Below are 23,738 nucleotides of genomic sequence, written 5' to 3'. Positions count from 1 at the left end.
AATTGAGAACGTTAGCAAAAAAATTAGATTCTGCTCCTATCCCCCACAGTATATCTGTTTGAGCAAGAATGTCCATCATTAACAGTAACCAAAATGAACAGTCGCAATCGTTTCAACTCTGGCCATGATTTATATGGTTTTCACCAAGATAGAATCGAGCATCAAGGACGTGAGGCACAGGCTCAAATGTTACCAATATCATCGAAAAGAGGATTTGAAATACTACAAATTTTTGCAATAGTGTCCTACCGTGCGTAATTGAAAAAAAAGCCAGATTGTCGTCTCGATCTTTTTATTTACGTTTAGCTCTGAAACGCGGAATTTGCGGTCTATGGGTCAACTAAATTCAAATTTGGTCCACAATGAAGAAGTTTGGGAACATATGCGTTGCGTGTATTGGAAAAACGCATGCATGGGCTAATTGATAGATTGCTATTGTGTTTGTTCATTAGGCTACTACCGTAGTATTTTATTCACAGAGGTAAAAATAAAATACCTAGGGGAAAGAGTGAACTTTTTCATCCATATTATGAAACGAGTTGTAAATCTAACATGACAATCTTTCTCGTCGCCTTGACTAATAAACCTGGTATGAGTTGAATCTAACACATCCTAGTTAAAACCCATAGTATATCTAGGAAGAATTTTGTAATATAAATTTCTAGTCTTCGAACATTTTTATGGTGTAAGTCACAAATTCGTTTGTAAAGAGAAAGAGATTTTATTGTACATTCATCTGAAATACAGATCCTCCACACTGTTGTAGATGGTAAACAAAGCCTATTGTTTTCGGAAGCCTACAAAGAATTTTGAAGGGATATGATGTTTGTCTTACATAAAATAGTTTTCAGGAAATTTAATTATTTTTTTATTATGCAATGACATATAACGACATATTGTTAAAAATTACAAGGCTTCAGAAGAAGGTGGTTATATATTGTATATTAAATATATAGCCTTTATGCTAGTGAGTAGACTGGAACGTGACGTATTCGGGCACAAATAAGTGATTCTCGAAAACAAGGATTTCCATAGTTTAATCATTCTGAGTGTTTCAATTGAGATCGGAGAATAGACGAAATGGAACAAGGAAAAGTGGGTTCTGCGCCTTATGCGTCATACACTGATCCACCTGTAAAATACAGTTCCCAAAATATAGTTGTAACAACTCCTGTGTCGCAGGAAATTCAGCGATCGAAGTGGTCAACAGGACTTTGTGGATGCTGTGAAGACACCAAAAGCTGTAAGTTGAATTCAATTCCTAAAATTTAAATGCGTTATACATAAGTTCTGGGCTTCCGGCAAACTTATCCTTCTCGATTGACTTATTTTTTATATTTCAACTATTATATTTTCATGTCTCGCAAACGTTTATTTAATAATTCCGTTATTTGAGTAGTTTTTTGGGAATATTCACTCATGTGAGGATATTATGGGTGAGTGGTGGATAACTGTGATATTGATATAAGTACCGTGATCGTACATTTTTGGACAAAATCATATTTGCACAATAAAGTTACTACAATCTAACGTCGATACTCATTTTAGTTAAAAATAGTCACAAAACTATTATTTGCAACTATTTGAATTTCAAGGTCTATGTGCATATTTCTGTTTTCCGTGCTTCTTCTGTAACCTCGCTACAAGGTTTGGAGATTCATGTGCGTATGGTTGGTGTTGTCCTCACCATTTCGTAACAGTTGCCCGTCCGTATCTCAGAGCCAGACACAATATTGTTGTAAGTTGTTATTCAATTGACTTTAGAAATGTTTGCAATGTTAAATGCTACTGTTTTAGATCTTACAGTAAATTATCTGACATGTAGATTTCTATCGCACACTATATAAAATTGTTGAGTGCCATAACCAGTCTTTTAACTGGTACGAGCAAATTTAGTACAGCTAGTGCGTCTTAACGACCTTTACTGTGAGGCAAAGATGTTTGTTTTGACAAGAGAAGTATCTCATTGCAACCTTTCACGACAATGCAAGATCTATATATAATTATACGATGATTGGTTACCCCTGATAGTATTGTGTTGATGTTAAGTTGCACTATATACAGGGCTGCCATCGATATATGAACCCAAAAATGAGAACATCAGGAAAACATAATAATAAGATAACAAAGAACGAAATGTAATAAACAATGTTTTTACGTTTACCATTTTATCTTTTATGATGTTCCAAATCTAAACTAAATTTAAAATATAATTTACCGGTATAGTCGTGTTTTGTCTAAAGCACTGATTATTGAATAGCTAGAAAGTTCAAATTTAACGCGTGTGGAAATGCTCGGGGAAAAGACAGTCGCTCAGAACGTCAGAAATTAATTTGTTCAGTCGCTTAATGAAAATTAATTTGCTCTCATGTCATAAATGCGCGAAGCAATCAATAGGTTCTAATATTATTTCTAGCAAATCAGTCATTCGAAATGACCAAACTAAATGCCCGGTATAAAAACTTCTACCCCTAAAATAAAAAAATAAGGACACATGTCAAATGAGGACGTTTCTTGGAAATAAGCACAGAAATATTTTCTGGGACAAAGACCTTCAAAATAAGGACAAATCTTAGAAATAAGAACGTTATGGCAGCCCTGACTATATATAATTGCAAAGACCTACCTATGATGTACTTAATGAATGAAACTGACAAAATTTAATACATTAGTACCTTTATCATTAAACCGCATTTATTAGAACATAGGGACATTATATGACCAGCATATAATAATGCTCTAATAGTCTAATCCAGGGGTTTAATTTAATATGGCGAGTAATCACTTTGCGTTGCAAACCTATACCTACCAATAAGTAGTACAATTTATTATCTATGCCCATGACGTTACTACTAGAAAGCTTATGTCAAATCAAGACGCGGCCCGCGGTTTCATCCAGTATTTCATATCTGGCCCGCCTGTATCAAAGGTTGCACACCCCTAAACTATAATAATTTCATTTTGGAGTAAATAATGAAGTGAATGAAATTTGGGAACAATTAACTAGAATGTCTTTCCATATGGCGAACTAAAAGTTGATATATCTCTCAAATCTCATTTCACACGCACAAAAAATTGGATTATACCGACTACAGATCTCTATTTATTAACATTTTTCAATATCTGTTTTAAGGGTGGACTTTGTGATGATTGTTGCGTGACTTTTTGCTGCACTCAATGCGTCCTGTGTCAGATTTCAAGAGAGATGGACCATCGTGGATATCCGAAGGGTTGCATGTTTTAGTTCAACATGATGTGACAGCAGCAGTAGTGTCTGTACATATACCATCATTTTTCTTCAAATTATCTAAATACGTGGTGCTAACTATAACCCAGGGGTGGGCAAATTACGGGCCGCTGGCCAAAGTGTTTCATCTGGTTCACTCGTGTCTTCTGAAATTACGACTATAGTTTTTATAGATTAAAATTTCTGTTGAAAATATCGAGAAAAATAATAAATCGTCGGCCAAAATAAATGCCGTAATTACCCACGCTTTGAATATAATGTGTAAAACGAGCCACATATACAAGCGGTCTGGGAAATTAGCACAAGCTAATTCGAGCCTGATATAAACAAGCGTTCGGACGAATGCAGGACTCTACATCAGTCCTATTAAGCAATTGTGCCACTCGATAAACTAGCTGTTCGTTATTACATTAGCTGTTACGCTAGTTATTTGTAAATGAACTGTTTTTTTTTTATTCATAGTTTCATATGGAGCCTCCGGCCCAGTATCCAAGTTCATTATCTGTAACTGGTCCACTCAGGAAAGTAATTGCCCACCCCTGATATCTCCCCTACTTTTTATGTACATAAATTGCCAGTTTGTTATACACTGACCTATCAACATTCAATGAAAACGAATTGACACGAAACGAATTGAAAAGAAGGTCCTCGCGGAAATGAAACTAGTCACCACACAACTCAAGTCCCAAAGTCGCAGTTTAAGCAGTCGCTAAACAAATAAATAATTTTATTGTATATGTAAGAAACGAAAAGCGGAAACCTAGAATAACACATAGCGAACAAAAAAATTTGTTACAATTGGACCCGAATATCTGATTTGATATTCGCGCTTATTCAACCAATTCCCTTTTTTACTAAATAATCAGTTTATTGAAGAGAAAGCTATTTTTATCGATCTAAATGACCAGGCGAAAAATTATGACATTTTAATTATTGTGCATTTATAATTTAAAAAAAAAGGTATACATAACAATGTTGTTCATATAATTTTGAATCATCAGACCAGTATAAAAAATATATTTATAAGAAGAAAAAAAACGCATACAAATTTTCCTAGACACTCGATGACTTTATCTCTTTCTTCTTATTATAAAATCCCATACCAACCTATACATTAATATACTTTTGGTGATTTACTCACGACAAGATTTCATGCAACGTTTCTTATGTGTCAATGCCAAGGTGATTGGTGATCTAGAGTCGTTTAACTTTCTATTATATGGGGTAGGATCCTATTTATCCCGGGGGAGAGGAAAGCCCGTAAGACGGATTAACCATATGGCGAACCACGGCCTCTTGTCCGGTTACCATTCCATGTCGGATATATATCGGATTAGTTAGTTTTCGTCAGCCTGAACTTAATGATAGAGGAAGCCGTAACCAACGGTTACGTGAACCACCGTACGGCGGCGAGGAGTCCACGAGTCCAATCCTCTCGCAAATAGCCATCCCTGCATGGGATTCGAACCTGCGAACGCACGCAGAGTAATCAGAGGTGTGGTGGAAAGCGTATTCTTAACGCTCAGCATGATGAGCCACACCGCCGCTTCTTTGTTAGTTAATATTTCGGCTGCATCACATTGACCTAAGACGGAGTTCAGCTAGCTATAGACATTCCGGTAATATACGTTTTAATATTACAAGAAGACAGAATACGCAGACTCTACTCAATCTGATGTCTGTCTATAGTAACTATAATTCAGGGTCACCATATTTGAAAAAGCAAAATTCCCTACAGTGCATGACTATTTTCATGACCCCGTAGTAAGAAATATCCGCACGGTACGAAATAACAATGTTCTGTATAAGCAGTGTGCACAGTACGATTGCAGATGCGGATTCAGGACATTTGAGCATTTTTTTAAATTCTTCCCGGATGCAAAATTTAACCCATTTTCCGGACGGTATGGCAACCCTCAACTATATGAATTGCTAAATGGTATTCAATATTTTTGTTATCACCGGTTCAGCCGCCATTAAATTCGACACTACCATAGCGAATGAGAATAGTAACTATGACGTCACAGTTAATTAATTGTCAATGCGGTCCTTTTTCTGAGATTTTCTGAATGCGGCCCATGCAAAAAAGAAAACTTTGCCCTTGAAGGTGTCACGCATGCCACAAGATTGATGACATGTTTTCCGCCCTAGCTCAAGAATTGGCTTTTGTTGGACACGAAATGGCCATATGGCTATGGTTCATTTTAAATAAATTGTTGTTGTTGTACTTTTCTTCTAATCGTTGTCCTACAGTAGTTTGAGATTGTTGTTGTCGATTTGAAGAGTATTCCTTTAATAAATTTCATCCAGAATTTCGCTCTTCTATTTTTATTCATGGAAACAAGGCCTTTAACACACCAAGCGGAACGACCTACGGTAAGAACATCTTCAGTTTTGAATTTGCGAAGTCAGTAGTCCTACTAGCTCAACGTAACTTGTTTGATAGCGAAATGCCAAATGAATAGACTCACAACTGTAGTATCAATTTTTTTTTTACAATACTTTAACTTTTACAGTAACTCACCATACGTTGCCTAGTCCAGTGGTTCCCAAACTTTTTGTACCATCGCTCCCCTACAGTAGTTTATACAACTTCATCCCCCCCCCCCCCCGGCACTGCAAAAAAAATTGAAAGTCTGAAACGAATATATTACAGACCAAATAAGAAGACAGATAATATTTTATAGTGTTTTCTAATGAGATGGATGAGCTTGGTGTTCTATGTGAATCAGCTTTTTGGTGTCGCTGCTTTCGAGGTCACTCGCGACTCCTGTCACACAATTAGGGCCTTCTGGAGGAAAATTTCATCTTTAACCACTGAAAATTTCAAAGCAATTGGTCCAGTGATCGAAGAGAAAAGCGGTTTTTTAATATTTTCACTAGATGTCCAAAAAGTGTCAAAGAACACCAAGAACAACATAACAACAAAACGATCGTTATGTCCACTAAACGTGTCCAATAAACAGAGAAGTCGATGTTCTGGGAAACATCCATTACTTTGGTTATCGCTATACTTGGATGATTTCGCTAGAACGAATTCCATCGGGGGAATTCCCTAAATGGAACACAAATCTTCAAGAAAACGCTGAAAGTAGGCCTATGGTCAGACAGTCAGAATGGATTTGGATCTTATCTTCGAAAATGCCGTCAGATATTTGAATTTCAATGTAAGTTAAATAAGCATTTTTAAATTTCCGGTTGGTTTTAAATCTGAAAACTGTTCGATAACTTACCGGTATTGTCCAGTCTAATTGCCTAACTTCGGACACATATCGTACCGTAAACTGCCATGTTCTTCAAATTATCTTGACTAAAAAGCGCCGTATATTGATCAATTATTATGTTACGTTTAAATCTAATATTAACTTTTTGTGAATGTTGCATAATTCTGTAATTAATTTTTCATTAAAAAACGGAAAATTTTGCTGGTAAATGACACATTCAAGGACACAGAGCGTCACTCCTACTAGTCAAAATACCGGGTCTCATGTAGTTTCTTACCTAACATACTTCTAGTGGGCGTAGCATGACAATTTTTTCGCGTATCAATCCTAACCCCCACCTGACTACACCATCCAAAAATTACGTCATCACAACGTCACAGTGACGTAATAGAGCCCTTCAAACTATACGAACTGCCATCCAAGACGCGCAAACGAGCACCCGAAATCGAACAGTTATTTCTCTCGTTTTCTTGTCGCAACGATTCCAATAGGAGAGAGACCAATAACGTCAGTCAGTTCTTTATCGTCGGCACCAATGCCATTACGGTCGATCGTGCGTATATTTGGCAAGCTCTATGACTGGATTGTGATGTCGTAGCGATTTAATTTTTGGATGGCGTAATCAGATGGGGGTTAGGATTGACATATCAAAAAATTGTTATGCAATGCCCACTAGAAGTACGTTAGGTACGAAACTACACGAGACCCAAAATACCATCATTAGATAGAGGAAATTGAAAACCATATACCGTATTTTCCCGAAATTACGCCAATATCGAGAATAGGCCGACTCCCTAAAAACGGCCTTAATGACAACGATTTTATAAAAAATCGCACGTAAGCCGGTCCTTCGAATTGTTACACGCCGGACGCTTCAAGAAAAACGTAATAGAGAACAAAATTACTGTAACGCAAACATTTCTCACGTTTATCGTTTCTGCACGTTAGCGAGGGCCGTAGGTGGATTATTACCCGTAAGTCTTACTTGTTAATTTATGTTAATAAAGTCTATATTGCTTTCCAATGTGTCGTGATTGTGTCGGGAGTTTAAAATAGAGTTCCTGAATCAGCATAAAACAATTTCCTTTGATCGCCACAACGAAGATTAATTTCGTTCCTTGTCCGTTTCAAGGAAAGAAATAACGCTGTATTAACACATTCTTATAAATCACTACGAATCTTAACATGCCAGACGCCTTAAGAAAGGCGCAGAAAGAAAACAAAATTGCTGTAACACAAATATTTCTAACGTTTATCATTTCTGTTTGTTAGCGACGGCCGTAGATCCTTACTCGTAACTCTTACTTTATTGCTTTTCATGCGTCATGATTTGTATTAATGGAAGGGATTGTTGTCGGGAGTTTAAGAGAGTCCCTGAGTCAGCATAAAACAGTTTCCTTTGATCGTCCACAACGCGGTTAATTTCGATAAGAGTCCTTATCACCGCCCTTTAACGAATAACATATCCATATCGTAAAGGTGATTAAAATTTGTGCGCCGTTAATTGCCTCTACGGCGAAAGTGCACCAAATAATAAAGTTTTCGCCATGAAACAACTGACCGTAAATCGACACTGTTGCTGTTATATAAAAGAAACACAAGCGAAAACAAACAATCACAGCCTGCACAAGCGTCACATGTTAAACAACCAATCACAGACTGTACAAGCCATTAGCTGTATGATAAGACAATCCACTTTCACAAGCGAGTGTGTGTGCGCGACACTTTTTATCGTGAGAACTTGGTATGGTTTGAAGCTTTTGGAATTACCGGCAAGTCAGCATAATATCATCTCGTTGCGTGATCAAATTCTGATACGTGAATGAGCCGATTTTTTTGGTGCAATCTGAGTCTTGCGTGTATAAGACGGTCCCTTGGTTTGGCAACTTTTTTTTTGAGTTTTAAACACGGCCTATACGCGATCATATACGGTAAATCATGAGAGGCGACATGTTGTACAAGTAAAACCTAGAATTCTGATTTTTAGATTTCGCAAAAAAAAATTGAGGTTTGATGCTGCGCCAAAAGTTACATCAATCTCATGTAGATCATTTTTTGGTCACCTACCTCAGGGGTTCTCAAACTTTTTGTGTTGCGGAGCCCTTGAAAAGGTTGACTATAATTCACGGAGCCCCAAAATAAATGTTAAATTGTTACTTTCCAATTAATATTCCTGAGTATAAGTTAAAAGTACTTTACTTAATTTAAACTGTAAATTTGACACTTGGCAAACATATTAATAATTTAGGGGTCGAATCTTTTCCCTTTTGACATTTTTGGAAGATATAAAGGGCCGCTAATAACTTGCGCGATTGCATTTTGTTACAATTGCCGTTTGTTTTCGTCAGCATGGCGTGTTTTTAAACCTCAAACATCTTTACGCCAGTGTTTATTCTCCCTAAATCGAAAATTTCCTTTGGCATATACATGTATTGTTCCACAATGACGACAATAATTGATTTTTTGTTCTCGTGGGAAATTATGTGTTCAATGTGAAAAAAAATATTATGGTGATAGGCGACGGAATGCTAAAAATAATAATTGATAAAGAGGTAAATCCGCAACTCAAATATCTTGATCGAAAAGCGGCATTCTAAAATATATATTAAAACTAAAACTTAAAATGGAAGATCACACTATAAGTTTGGTTTCAGCAGACCTTAAAACGCTTTTATAAACATTGTTAATCACAAATTTTGGTGTTATGTTAGGTTTTCTTTGGTTATTCATCGTAGTAACTGCGAAATCGAAACAAAGTCAATTGTGCGCGCGATGTAGGCTACCTTTTTTCATTCTGAAACTACCGACGGAGCCGCATGCAATAAAATAAATTTCAATCGTTCGTATTTTGCCCAGACCTTGTGATTTTTTAAACGTGATATCTTGCTCAAAAATAATCTCGAGTGCGAAAAAACAAATCAAGTTTGACAAATCCCAAGCTCGCAAAAACACGACTCCAGTTTTGTTTATAGTTGGCAGTTTATCACGTATTTTATGTTATGTTAGAATAGTATTTTTTCATTTTAGTAATCCTAATAGTAATCTCGAATCAAACGTGAGTAACGATGAGCCCAAATAAATTATAACGACAAGACACTTTAAATGCTCGCATCGGTCATGGATTGAATATTTTACGCAACAGAAATCTCGTTATCCTTTTTAATCGCGAAGAATGTTGCGCGGAAATTTCCTATTCCAATTTTGAACCCCCTCCCTCCTAAGAATCCTGGATGCGCTCCTGCTTATAAATAATGTCATTTTTTAATTCCGCCGCTTTGCCATATTTCGAGGCTATAATGTTGTCAAATTTTATCGAAGCTGTTATTGCTTCTTTGAACAGTTACCAAATTAGCCAAGTCAGTATTTTGAAAAGTAATCGAATAGCTCGCGGAGCCCCTGGGTTTCTCTCGCGGAGCCCTGGGGCTCCGTACGGAGCACTTTGAGAACCTATGACCTATCTGATGATTTTTCATTGAATTATAACATTCACATGGTTGAACTCAGTATCATAAAAATAATTTTTTTGAATATTCTATTCATAGGAAAAAGCAGATGTAAACTGGAAAGAGTCTGATATAATTGGAATGAAAAGAACATTATCTTTGCTACAAGAAAATAATTTATTAGAATATTATGAACTTCTTCTTTATGATAATTTTCGAGAAGATTTAAAAGTAAGTATTGTACTGTTTCAGCTTTATGTCTTTGATTTTATGCTTGATATTTTGCTTATATTCATAATTCATGTAATTAGAGATGTTCTGATGCTACTTTTGCCGCCAATACCGATCCGATACCAACTAAAAAAAATGATGCAGATATTTCAAAATAGCCGATATTCCGATACTGTGTAATTATTTTCTCAAGTGTGCAGGGAAGATGGTTTAAAACAATAGCCTTTGAGCACTATTTTTAGTGCACATCATTCCAGATTGAAAAATGAATATGTCACATATTAAGGAATTGATGTTTGTGATCCAGATGCGTCAATTGATTCAGATGCATGGTGCACTGACGCTTGTAATCAATTAGAAAACTCATTGGGTTTGGCCACCATGTGTATGTAGTAAAATAAATAAATGTTTAGTATACTTTTCCTATCAAACTAATACATTGAGTTACGTGCGCAGGGTTTGTGCCAATATAACGTATGATTCTGTATTTTACACATCAGAAAATCTACTACTATTCGATTGATATATTTCATCATAATTGCCATGTATAATTGAAAATGTCAATATGAAAATTTGGCAGTGAGAAATAGCCGAATTAGTTGAGCTATTTTGGCTGAAAACAGGTCAGAATCCCATTCCTGTTTCTACTTGCGGGGGTGGGCGCGTGCATGGCTCATAGTTCATGATCCCTCCTAGCAAAAAAACAATTTCAACATCAGTATTCTAACTTATTTTTTAAAACATTCTGGAATCTGGATCATATTAAAAAGCTAAATATATCGGAAATATCGGTACAGTACCGATACCAAAAAATTGGCCGATATTGTCGATACCGATATATCGGTACATCTCTATTGATAATCTGTGTAATATAGAAGAGTATATGTACTGTCAATTCTATCATCATAAAATTTAGGACTCTGTTATACATAATTTTTTGCACACCTTTGCAAGAAAAAAAATGAAAATTGTGAACCATGTCACTTTGATGTTACTACAAGCTTCAAGCCTGTACATTACAGATTTATGGGACATATTAGTATTCCTTCAAGAAAAGCTGTGCACAAGCAGTCACTGCTAGGTAAAGAACCAATATAGTTTGGATTTTAGAAGGATCAGAATATTAACAGTTTGGTATCGCCTACCCAATTTATTATATACATCTTGAACATGGAGATATCCACATAATATTTTCAGGAAAGAATTGTTCCCATATTTCGTAAACAAGTTCTATTCGGAGGAGTGACAAGACTTGCAGAAGCAGTGAAATCATTACATCAAAATATTGCATGGTAATGCAAACAGGTTTTACTATTTTCAACTATTTTTTATTTTTTGGCAATGGAGGTCTCTTTCTATTTTAACAAGATAGACATGTGTAAATAATATATACAGACTCCAAATAAGAAAGTCCTTCATTGTTAAACTACTGTCACTTATATAGGTTGTTGGCTGACTCTTTATAAAGATTAGAAAAATTTAATAAGGAAATAGCTGGATCTGATTTTATTTAAAGAAATTTAAATTAATGTTTTTGGTATATCAATGACAATGGCAGTAATACAAGCAGTCTTTTAGAAAAATCATGAAGCAAAATTGCTTCTTCTTATTCTCATCATATAGCCGTATCATGCCATCAAGTTTCTTTTACAATTTTCAAGGCAGTTTTTTTTTCAAGGTACACCAAACTGATAGAATTATGGCCTGATAATTACAGATGTGCTGCAAAAATTAGAGAAATTTTTATCTCGTGTTTGTTGTGGGATCTTGATTCGAAGATGAAAAATGTTTTTGCTGAGTTTTACTCTCATGCATTTCAAGTAAGTCTTTACGTAATCATTGCCATCATCAAGTTCATATTTTTCTGTCAAGTAACATAATTGCCTATATATTATTGGTGAAGGAGATGCACAGATCAAGTAGCGACACCTTCTAATATTTAATGAAGATGGAAAAAGCTGGAAACCTTGGTTTTTGATCTATCTTTATCTCATGCAAATAATATTTTTTGCAAATTTATATATGACACAAAAATGTTCAATCTAGGCAGCTAAGCTTCTGGAACACACTTCTCCTTTTTATTCCTGATTTGAAAAAAAATTGTTTTAAAAGTTGTAAATTTATAGAAAAAATAATCCCTAATTTTCAATTAAATTGTTAAAATGATTTTTAACAGGCATTAGTTTCAAATTCTGTTTAATTAATGTGAATACTCAGGTGATTCTAATAGGATCTTTTTCTGTTCAATATCTATTTTGCCTATATACGCAAATAGGAGACTACTCGGCACCCAAACTGAGTTTCTTTGAGTAACTTTTTTTAAAAAAAAGAAATTGCGGGATGTTTTTTTAGGTTAATACTTGGATATCAGGGCAAGATTCAAGCTTGTCAGATATTTCTATGGAAGAAGAAAATTCCTCTGAAGGGGAATCAGTAGATCATATTGTTCTGGAATGGAATGGCAAAACACGCAAAATGCTGAAAAACGATTGTGCAGATTATTTACAAAATGAATTTACACCTTTGGCATCAACATATTTGTAAGTGAAATGAAAGATAACGTTCAATGAAATCGATGAGAATATGTAGTTATCTGTATTTTATGAATGGCAAAATATTCTGGGTTGAACTAGCATAAAAGAAAGGTTATATGCATCTCAATCCACAGCACATTGTCACTGGATAGGATTTACATATTTATCCCGGGGGAGAGGAAGCCAATAAGATGGCTCAATCATATGGCGAACCACGGCCTCTCAATGGGTCGTAACCGACCAGCGGAATGCCATAGGTTGCAAAACAGATATTTGGTTCAAAAAATCCATTTTTTTCAGTATATTTCTAGTAATGATAGTTTATTTTCGAGTAGGATGAAAAAATTAATAAATAGTTTAAGAGATTTGTTTTGTTGCCATTGTATAACTCCGCTAGATGTTATACCCTGGATTGTTTTAAACTTGAATGCAACAATGTGTTTATCTTCAAAAGGTATAATACCTAACAAAGTTTGGTTACCTCATTACTTTCTAGATCAGCATGATTCTTTAATATCTGAGATAGATTAGCATTTTCATTTCCGAATACAATACATTTTTTATGTTATATTTATTCAGATTTGATCTAGATTTGTTGTTTCTTCTTGCTGAACAACCTGTATCACAAGTATTAGAAATTGAGATCAAACGTTATGTGGAAAAAACTTGTAAAGGAAAATATGAGAAATCATGGATCCACTCTCATCTAAAAACAGTAATTACAAACTTTCTTCTAAAACTTTATTATTATTAAGTATATTATATTACAGTATTTCTCTTTAGCTATATAATTTTCATATCAGCCCTGAACAATACTATATTAAGAGATATGGATGACCAATATCCGATTACTACTCTGAATAATTTCTGGATTGAAATTTCAAAAGTGGGATTTTGATAACATTTTAAACTACCGGTAAGTCATTTTCAGCGAAGAAATTTACAGGGAATATTCTATCTCGTTAATATATCAAACTAAAATATTCTAATTTTTTTCCTAAAATTAATGATTTACCATATTGAATATAACCTCTTTCGAATCTATTTGATATTCGTTTCATTTTTGACGTACCTGACATGCAGATCAATAGTATTAAATTAGTGGTTCTCAAACTTTTTAAGCCACGTCCCCTTTTTGAAATTTGTCAAGTTTTGCGCCTCACCTCAAAAATAACTAGCTACGAATACGCTACAAATAACAGATAGTAAGGCGAAGGTATGTTTCATTTAACAAACACGTTGAAAATACATGGATGGAACGTAAATATCCAAAATAAGGCTGGCAAGATCAAATCTAACAAATCATTTTATTTTTAAATTGCTTCACGCACTATGAGATATTCTCTGCGATCAGCCTCCCCCCCCTTTTTTTTTCCGAACCACTGTATTAAATAACAAATGGATATGAAATGACTAGATTGCTTTTGATTTATAATCAAATAAAGCTACTTAGTAAAACTTAACCTTTATGTAAACAGTGGATTGAAACTCAAGTTATGACATGGCTGGAAAAAATATTTGGAAGAAAATGGAAAGAGGCAAGTGAAGCAGAATGGTTTGAAATTGGAGGTCGGAGTAAAACAGCAAGTTACTCAAAAAATCATTGGAATCAAAAATTATTGTTTATTTTGTATGAAACGTATACAGAAATGAGAATTAGTGAAATGTTTCGAATTATTACAGGTAAGATAATGAAAATAAATATCTGGAATTTGTTTTATCGTTATATCGAGTTTAAATGGGTATTGAAAAATCTATTTTTAAAGTGCCTATTTTTTCAACAAAATTTGTCTAAAGCAAAGCACTTAGAAATAAAGGAGACTCTTCTCTGTCATCTGCCCAAAGTCTTTGTTGACCACAAAAGTGCCAAGAACAAAATTTTAGTTTAGAAATGCATTGCACATAAGTAAATGCCGGATAATCGAGACGCAAACAGTTCATGCACAATGATCAGAAAAACAATTATGATAACATGATAAATTCTAAATAATTAAACTGAAGTTGAATATTCTATTCTTCAAAATTTTGCATAATATTCCAGTACCTATTTGAAGTTCAACATTTTAAGACTGTGATAAAAAATAAAAATATAAGTTGAATTAATTTAAAATAGATTTATATAGTGAGTGTGATGACCTAGCAGTTAAATTGTTTATATGACACTTGGGAAATTAAGGTGGCGACCTCTGCCTTATTAAACTTAAAATAACTATGGTAGAAAAAGTTGAATAATATTACAACCAAATCACGACTGTCCAAATGAGTAATATGTACGTATTGTCATATGTGACACCAAAGAGAGTATTATTGAGGCTACCTGGGGTTGGTCATCTGCATTGTAGATTACACATCTCAAATTCAAATCTCATGCCCGTCACCTACACCCAGGGTCCACTACATTAGGTAGGCAGGACCGAACCAAAAGAATTCTGGTTCTTGAAAATATAGTAGCATCTTACATAATCGCTAGTTATCAGTGGAAGCTCTTACAGAGCCTTGTTTGGAGCCAAAGGGGTGAATAAGTGTCTATAATGTTGTCTTCTCCTATTTCAGAATTCCCTGAAAGCTCGCCTGCAATAGAAGATCTCAAGTTATGTTTGGAACGAACAAATCAACGTCCTTTTTTGATCAAGACTTTGAAAAAAGATTTATCAAATAGAGTTTTGCATCCAGGTAATTATCAAATATATCCTCTAGAATTCATAATTTCTCCATAAATTTTTCGACTCGTTTCTTATGGATCAAAGTGCAATAATTTAAAAATATTTATTTTATTCTCTAGGGGAATTCGTAAAGTTTAATCAAAATTGAGAATTGGAAGATGTATTTTTAAAAATATAAATAATATTGGTGGTATTGGTTACGGTAATTGTCCTGTTTTATTAATTTCCAGGGGTCTGTACAGAAGACATAATTACAATGTATATCAGTGCAGTGAAAGCATTACGGTTACTTGATCCCAGTGGTGTTGTGATGGAAATCGTACTGGAAGGATATACTAAATATTTAAAGTAAGTAATAAAAAGGGAGGGGGGGCAAATGGCTGAAGGGTTTAAATCAGGGGCAACAGGCGGCCCGCGGGCCACAACCCGGCTCGCCAAGCCTTGTCCTTGTCAACACTCAGATTTTTCCCCATCAAGCATAAAATCTCATCCCTTGAAAAGGTGCTCACTTGTTGCTGCATTAAATCTTTTGCTGTTTTGCCCAGTGCATTTATTATTGTAAGGCTAAGCGATAACTTCATTCTCTGCTCTTGCCTTTCATTGCTAAGTTTTTTGTGTGACCCAGCTTAATGTCTGAAGTTTATTATATGGCCCACCGAAAAAAAATGGTGGACAGTGGACACCTTAGGTTTAAAGGGTTCAGCATACTATTAATGCATGTAATTACCATCTAAAATATTTATTTCAGGACAATTTATTGCAGTAAAAATTTAGATAGCGGTTTACATGAAGTGTATTATCAGTAATACATCTTGAAAAAAAGGCTTTGACTTATTAATATTATTCACTTCAGTTAGGGGAAATGGAATTGCTCAAAGCAGTAATGTGCAAAACCGAATTATTCAATGTTTCCGTATTCCTTTATGTATGTATGCATGTTTATAAATATATTTTTTAGCATTTAATACTGAATATCATGTTTGATAGAAGGGCATAGTAGTTGTACATTAATTAATTAAGAGTGATAGGTTGCTATAATAAAGAGAAATGACGTGAAGTATTGCAAATAAACTGAAAGAACAGTATACAGATATTTGATTCAATTCTGACAACTGGATATAAAAATATTTTAACCATTTTCATTTATTGGCCAGGTAAATGCTGATCGGTTGTAGCCAGTTGAGGTACTCTTCAAATAATTTTAATATTATAACAGCTATTAGATGTGGCTGTTTTTATAGTATTATATAATATTCAAATATTAAGATGACTTTTTCTACTTTTCAGGGAACGAGATGACACTGTGAAAAAGATTATGGCTGCTCTATTGGATGAAGATCGTGATAACGATTTAGCAATTGAATTAGCTCGTGGCACCAGTGAAGCAGATACCGTGACACCCATAAGTGCCACAGCTTCTGCTGATTCAAATTTTATTGAAGTCACAAAGCGATATAAAAAGTGGGTTCCAGATCCAAGGGAAGCGGATCCAGGTTTGTTGCCTGCAGATTTTGTCTTTTTTAATCCTGATCATTAAAATTCGTTGAACATTCGTTTTCCTTGCTGGGAAATTTTTTTGAGAATTATGCCAGGACTTATGAACAAATAGGGGTTCAAATCATAGACATATAGGAGTTTAACAATAACAAATTGCATGAGAAAGATTTGCATGTATTTACAGATTATAACTATTTGCCTTTCTTATATGGGGGATGGGGGTAATCGCTCACTGGATATATTGCACAATTATATATCAAATGGAATCAAATAATTTTACTATTTTTATATATTATGAATTGACAATTTAATAATTTCTAAATTCAGAATATTTTTAAAATAATTTACTTTAGTCCATAACACTGAATCTATTACAGGGGCTCTACACTTATTTTCGCATAGACCCCTGATATATTTTTGGGGTTTGTGCTGACCCTTCCGCAGCCCAGACTAAAAAATTTTAAACAGTAAAAATGGACAAAACCTCCATTCAATCTTCAATGAGATGGATGTTATTGTATGCCCTCAACAGGAACATCAACTTCTGGCTTTGGGACAAATCTATTCCTTTTCTTTCCCCTGAAGCTATTTCTCGTACTCCTCCGTGTACCCCAGTTTACGAAAACCGATCTATTCTGTTCTGGCGTATTGCTAGAACAAACACTGTAATTTTGATGTGAAATGAGATTTTTAGTTGTCAGTTCGCTATTCCCATCTTCAAAATCTCTGTTTTATAGATAAGGCAGACAAATCGAGGCGAACATCAGACATTATATCATTACTCGTTGGAATGTACGGGAGCACAACTTGTTTTATTGAAGAATATCAAGAATTATTGAGTCGTAGATTGCTTTCCAACTGGTGCTCAAACACCAGTGAAGATGCAGAAATCAAAAACCTTGAACTTTTAAAATTAAGATTTGGAGAAGAAGACATGGGGAAATGTGCTGTCATGTTAAAGGTTTGTACAATAAATTTTATTAAATTTATCAATATGTTTTCCTCATACAGGGCTTATTCAAACCTTTTGCTCCAAACAAAGCCCTGTACAAACTACCACTGTTTGAAAGAATAGAATTTTGCCAGTTCGGCATTGCCTACCCAATTTATTGCACCCTGGATGAGGTGGGGGCATGGGATTTGAAAATAAGATATGAGATCGATCTCTAACACAGTTAACCCCAATGCTTCAATCGCTAGGTCATTTTGTCGCCCAAATTATAATTCAATAATATCTATATTATTTATCAGGATGTAGCAGACAGTCGTCGGATCAACACTTATGTCAAAGATGAGTATTCTAAAAAGAGTGAAGTTCCGGTAAGTTTCCTTATAACATTGATTGTTTTCGCAGTTTGTATTTGAATCTTCTATATAGGTTGTATGGAAAAGCTTAGAATAGATTTTTTATATTCGAGTTGGCTGTGTGAAAACATTGAACTTATACTTGAATTAGACAATGTTGACGGAGGAAGTGGTAACCACCCAAATACAGCTAAGAAGTACATCCATTCTCTTGCACATGATTGTATCAATGGGATTCAAGTCTGAAAGATTCCTGTTGAGTGATTAGTGTAATTGTGGGAAATATATTCTGGTGCTCCAGGCTATATGCAAACTGTTGGTTTCTTCTTATGTTTGGCATATTGGAAAAAGAAATTCAGTTATTTCTAAAACTTTTATTTACAGAATTGTACTTGTATAATTATTTCCCAAAATTTCTTATCGGTATATGTAGGTACAAAAAGCAAATGGTAAATTATGGCATTCAATAACAAAATAAATTAGGTTGGGATTTACATATTTATCCCGTGGGATGGGAAAGCCGATGAGACGACTTAATCATATGGCCAACCACGGCCTCTCGTCCTGTTACTAGTCCCTGTCTGGTATGGAATGAGTTAGCCAGTTATTTGTTGTCGGCAGCATGGACTTCACGGTGGAGGAAGCCGTAACCGACCAGCGATTACGTGAACTACCCTATGGTGGCGAGGAGTCCAGCTATTCTCTCGCGCATAACTATCCCAACATGGGATTCGAACACACAAAGGGTAATCAGAAGTGTGGTGGCGAGCGTATTCCTAACACTTAGCACAATGCTCCACACCGCCAAAGAAATTGATATAAAAATATAAACTGTACTTTTAATTTAATTTTACGAATGTTTTTAACAAGCATATTCAGAAACTTTAACAAGACAATTTTATCATTCTATCAAGGTTGAAAATAAGCTTGATGTAAGTACTCTGATAGTATCCTCGGAATATTGGCCTGCACCAGCATTTCAATCACATGATATAAATCTACCTTCGGCTATACAAAGTGCACTTGATAATTTCAATAAAGGATACGAGTCACATAAGGTATTGTAATAAATGTGAACTGTGTAAATATGTTTCCATTTATTGAAAAATTGGTCTTTTATAACAATTCTTTTATTCTTAGTGTATTGTCAATAATCAAATTTATCTTCAATCATATCTGCATCAAGTACAAACATGTGGTAATATACATGTGGCCTTATTTTGATATCCTTGTTTTACTCACAATGCTTTAGATGCCACATACGGTGTTTCACAGAAAGTCTAGGTGGCCTTCCTGAAAACCCTGATAATGTGATTATTCTTGTATATTACTCTGCTACAGGCATCAAGATCATTGAAATGGATTCACAGTGCTGGTCGTGTTGATATTGAACTTGAATTAAAAGATAGAACCCTACAATTTCAAGTCACTGTGTTACTGGCATCAATAATTTCTCTATTTCATGACAAAGGTATTTAATTATTATGTTGACTAACGTAAATGTTTTTAAAGTAGAGAACGAAAGTGTTGCCCAAGAGACATTGTTTATTTGCACTCTCGTGTGAGTGATTTTTTGTTTAATTTTGGAATATTTGTTTTTAATTCCTAGAAACATGGACTCTGGAAGAAATAAGCAATGAAGTGAAAGTTTCTGCAACAGTGTTGAAGAGAAAAATTGTTTATTGGTTACAACAAGGCATTCTTAAGTATGTCAATTTTCTATTAGCATTGCCCGTTATTTTGACTTTGCGAAAGCCTTGAACTAGCGAGCATTTTCTTCAGTACTCCTGTAGTACGTGTACCAGGTTAGGCCATAATTTCATTCCGATTTTCCTTATTTTAGTTCTAATACGAGTTCCGGGACTGTCTGTGTTAGCCGAGTGAATATACACCCCCTGCCCATAGGTTTCAGTCCCGTTACACAACTTGATGTAAAGTGTGTATGAATTAACAAGCTCCAAATTGCCAATTATATTGGTACATGGATACACTACATGGAAGCACAACCTCAAGAAAGCAATTTGCGCAATATCAGTTTCTTAAGGCAAGCTATATTTTTAGAACTGATGAGATTATATACCTGACATGGGCAAGGTACGACCCACGGGCCAAATACAGCATGTTGGGTAATTCAATCTGGCCCGCCTGATGCTGCCACAACCAAACTAAAACCAAATTTTGAAGTTTTAGCTAAAAATAGTCCAAGGAATTTGTTAAGATTGCGATTAAACTAAGTTTTGGCACGAGGCTTATTGTTTTCCACTTTTGCTTTTGTAACACTGTAAATATTGTCCATAAAATGTAAATTTGAAGTCACACTAACATGGCCCAGCAATCTAGATGGGCAAAATGGGCACCTGGGCCAAATACCTTGTTTTATACCACCACATGCATGTGTGCTACTGAAGAAATATATTCATTGCTCCATAAAACTTCGCCACGCAATTAATTTGCTGCTCTAAGCATGATTTCATTTGCAGAGAAACTGCTCCTGACACTTACTCAATCATAGAAGAGCAGCCAATTGGATCAATGCCCCAAAATTCAGCTGCTACTAAAAACGACCTTGCAAATTTGCTTGAGGAAGACGAGGAAGAAGAAGATACAAAAGCTGATGACTTGAAACAAAAACAGCAAGAACAGGTAAGATTCAAAACAGGTCGTTGATCTTGTACTCTTTATGCATGATTCTGGTTTCAAGCAGATGCTATCTATGAGCAGTGGTTCCCAAAATTTTCCTGCGACCCCAATTTTCGTAAAATTTAAGATTATAGGTATTCGCGAGTCGCGACCCAACATAAAAATCAGTAGATCCTGTAAGTTTTCGGAACCTTGGTCTGGTGGTACAGGATGAACAGTAGCATATCAGTGCGATACAGTGAAATAATTTTTCTACCCCTTGGTTTTGACCCAATATTATGGATAACCCCCAAGCTAGCAAAAGACAAATTAAAGAAGACAAGAGATTGGCTTTTAGATGTCATCTAATATTTGAACGAAAAAGCAAATTTCAATTTCCCGCATTCAAATCCGAGCATGCTCCTCATTGTAATTCAGCAACCAGTATTCCGATTACAGTAATCCAAGGACGCGTTCAGAAAACTAAATTGGGACCTCCTGAAGTATGCGCACCAAGATGGCGCACAACCTGAACTCAGGTTGTGTACCAGGTTAGGGTTCAGGTTGTTCCGCATTTTGGTGCGCATACTTCAGGAGTACCCTAAATTGAATGATGACTTCTATAATTCCAATGATCATGTGTTTTATGTTTTTCAATATTTTCAGGTATTATGGAACTACGTGCAAGGGATGTTAATGAATTTTGAATCGCTACCTCTCGATCGCATACATAAAATGTTGAAGATGTTTGCAATGCAAGATTCTTCAATGAAACTCGATCAACCAAAACTAAGAATATTTCTAAACAGTCGCGTTCAGTCTGGGCTTCTATCCATAGAGGGAGGAAAATATCGAATTAACAAAGATTCATGATGAACAATGACATCTTGAAGTCTTATTGTTGTATATTTTTTAAATTGATGCTTTTTTCAAGTTCCTCAACGATGTTCCTTATGGTGGGAAATATTGTTGTTTGTGTTCGGTGTACATCAAGTAAATGTTGAGGAAAATAGAGCTGTCCTCTTCATGTTTATAACAATTGTAGAACAGTTTTGATACTATAATTGAGTACCTTCATCTTATTTGCGCTAGATGTTCGAATTCTGTTGTTTTATACATATAAAAGAAACTGTATATCAAAACAAAAACAATACTCGACTTCAGTCATCATCTGTTCCTATGCACTGCTGGGTTAGTTTCTCCATTTTTGATACTTAGCTGGAGTTGAGATTATGGTATCAACGATATACATTTGCCCAATGCGACGAAAACGAAACAATCTCAATTAAATTGGATGGCCAATAACTTTTCACTATTGAAATTACACATTCATACATATGATATGCCCTCATGGTCATCACCAGGGCTGCCATAACGTCCTTTCTTCCTAAGAAACATCCTTATTTCAACATGTGTCCTTATTTTTGTTTCATTTTATAGGTTCTAATACCGGGCACTCAGATTGGTCAATTCAAATTATATTTTAGAACCTAATTGATTGTTTAAGTGAACTTAGTAGTGTGATGGAACAGATAGTTTCTAAGAATAAAGAACTGCTGGTGCAAATCCTTGCTTGTGCAAAGTATGATTAGACATGGGTCGGGCTGGCATGTATACATTTTGTCTGTTACATTTCGTTCTTTGTTATCTTATTGTGATTCATATCAATAGCAACCCTGGTTATCACCAATATATTAAATATGAAAGCATGACCGACGGAAGCAAATAAACTGGTAATAAAGCTTAAAATGTGCATGTCGAATTATCCTATAGAAGTAGAAACATACTCACACACGACAGTAAAATTAGATTCACTGAAATCCGCACTCTGTAATAATAAGTATAAGTTTATTTCGACTCCATAATCAGCAATAGACGATAAAAAAATAGATAAAAGTAACTGATTATAGAATCGGGGAAGCGAACAAAACCTAGAGTAAGGTTTGAAATGTACAGATTTTAGATGGAAAGGTATTGATAAAAGAAGTAGTGCGTGTTCGCTCACCCACTCATATGATTGTAAAGTTTATTTATTCTCTCATACATACATACTCATTTTGTTTTCGAAGCCACTGAAATAGGAAATGATAGCATACAAAATTAGGAAAAAAGCAAATCTTGCTCGAGGAAGGAAGCCCCGGGAAGCAAAACTGGGTCTAATATCGAAATTAGGTTTGAAAGATCGGGAAATTAAATATTTTCACAACATCGCCCACTTGATATTATAAGACAGGGGTGGGCAACCCCTTGCACGCCAGCTAGGCCTCAGAAACGAGATCATTCTCTTTCAGATGAAATGTTTCGAGACTCGAGATTATATGATGAAACTCGGAGTTCGTTTATTCATTATCGTTTCTTAACAATTCGTTATTTATTCGAACTCGTTTTGTCTTTTCATGACATATGGCTAGAAAGAAATATATTATGACGTAACAACTTAGTGAGCTCTCGACGAATTTTGTCGAGAGGAACAATTTGGCTACATTGTTACGTACATTGTCTGTGCCACCCTTTTTCTTAACTTCTGATTGATTTATGAAGTTGTACAGCTGATGTTGGTTGGAGCTATTTGCTAACTTACTGTTATAAACTGATTTCGAAAAAAATATAAGCGATTAGGGAAGGGAATACGAGAGAGAAGTGCAGAAAACGAACTATTGCGTGATTAGGATGCCATTTCCGAAAATTTTTCACATCCTAAAAACTTTGCAACTGCATTACTATCCATGTTTTCATCTACATATGCTTGTGAATCTCTGTTATGAACTTTATTAAGTCTCGTAACAGGAGTAGCCTGAAAGATGAAACCAGCTGTTCGTGTATTTTTTTGAAACTTAAAAAATATAAACCCAATGTAAAATCTCTATCAGCGGTAATGCAGCAGCAGAAGTCTCACTGCTATATAACAGGAAAAGTAATCAAATATATTTGTCGGACTGATATTTCCCGAATAGTGAATCTATTATTGTGTATTT

The 23,738-nt window shown here is 35.0% G+C and overlaps 2 protein-coding genes across 2 annotated transcripts; both read left to right on the top strand.

Moving 5' to 3' along the window:
- Positions 1–952: 952 nt before the first annotated feature.
- Positions 953–4,112, top strand: LOC120334157 (placenta-specific gene 8 protein-like). The gene is made up of 3 exons (XM_039401611.2): positions 953–1,243; positions 1,596–1,738; positions 3,134–4,112. The coding sequence occupies exons 1-3, from the start codon at positions 1,081–1,083 to the stop codon at positions 3,242–3,244; spliced, it is 417 nt and encodes a 138-aa protein (XP_039257545.1). The 5' UTR covers positions 953–1,080; the 3' UTR covers positions 3,245–4,112.
- A 2,112-nt stretch (positions 4,113–6,224) lies between these two features.
- On the top strand, positions 6,225–22,516 carry LOC120334179 (anaphase-promoting complex subunit 2-like). The gene is made up of 17 exons (XM_078113072.1): positions 6,225–6,414; positions 10,014–10,145; positions 11,343–11,437; positions 11,824–11,965; positions 12,498–12,685; positions 13,259–13,394; positions 14,158–14,362; positions 15,233–15,352; positions 15,573–15,690; positions 16,630–16,835; positions 17,577–17,800; positions 18,091–18,159; positions 19,059–19,202; positions 19,486–19,615; positions 19,754–19,850; positions 20,625–20,787; positions 21,430–22,516. The coding sequence occupies exons 1-17, from the start codon at positions 6,364–6,366 to the stop codon at positions 21,634–21,636; spliced, it is 2,427 nt and encodes an 808-aa protein (XP_077969198.1). The 5' UTR covers positions 6,225–6,363; the 3' UTR covers positions 21,637–22,516.
- Positions 22,517–23,738: the final 1,222 nt, after the last annotated feature.

The sequence above is a fragment of the Styela clava genome, chromosome 5 (assembly GCF_964204865.1).
Source record: "Styela clava chromosome 5, kaStyClav1.hap1.2, whole genome shotgun sequence".
NCBI classification, from domain to species: domain Eukaryota; kingdom Metazoa; phylum Chordata; class Ascidiacea; order Stolidobranchia; family Styelidae; genus Styela; species Styela clava.
The sequence above is the reverse complement of the archived record's forward strand: the minus strand, read 5'-3'. Positions and strand labels throughout refer to the sequence as shown.

What these genes read in the sequence shown, in the direction of transcription:
- LOC120334179 (XM_078113072.1), top strand. Translation starts at nt 6,364, where the DNA reads ATGGATTTGGATCTTATCTTCGAAAATGCCGTCAGATATTTGAATTTC. An exon ending in CCTTTGGCATCAACATATTT is followed by an intron (nt 12,686 to 13,258) that starts GTAAGTGAAATG and finishes ATATTTATTCAG; the next exon opens with ATTTGATCTAGATTTGTTGT. An exon ending in TTACAACAAGGCATTCTTAA is followed by an intron (nt 19,851 to 20,624) that starts GTATGTCAATTT and finishes TTTCATTTGCAG; the next exon opens with AGAAACTGCTCCTGACACTT.
- LOC120334157 (XM_039401611.2), top strand. Translation starts at nt 1,081, where the DNA reads ATGGAACAAGGAAAAGTGGGTTCTGCGCCTTATGCGTCATACACTGAT. An exon ending in CTGTGAAGACACCAAAAGCT is followed by an intron (nt 1,244 to 1,595) that starts GTAAGTTGAATT and finishes TTGAATTTCAAG; the next exon opens with GTCTATGTGCATATTTCTGT. An exon ending in GAGCCAGACACAATATTGTT is followed by an intron (nt 1,739 to 3,133) that starts GTAAGTTGTTAT and finishes ATCTGTTTTAAG; the next exon opens with GGTGGACTTTGTGATGATTG.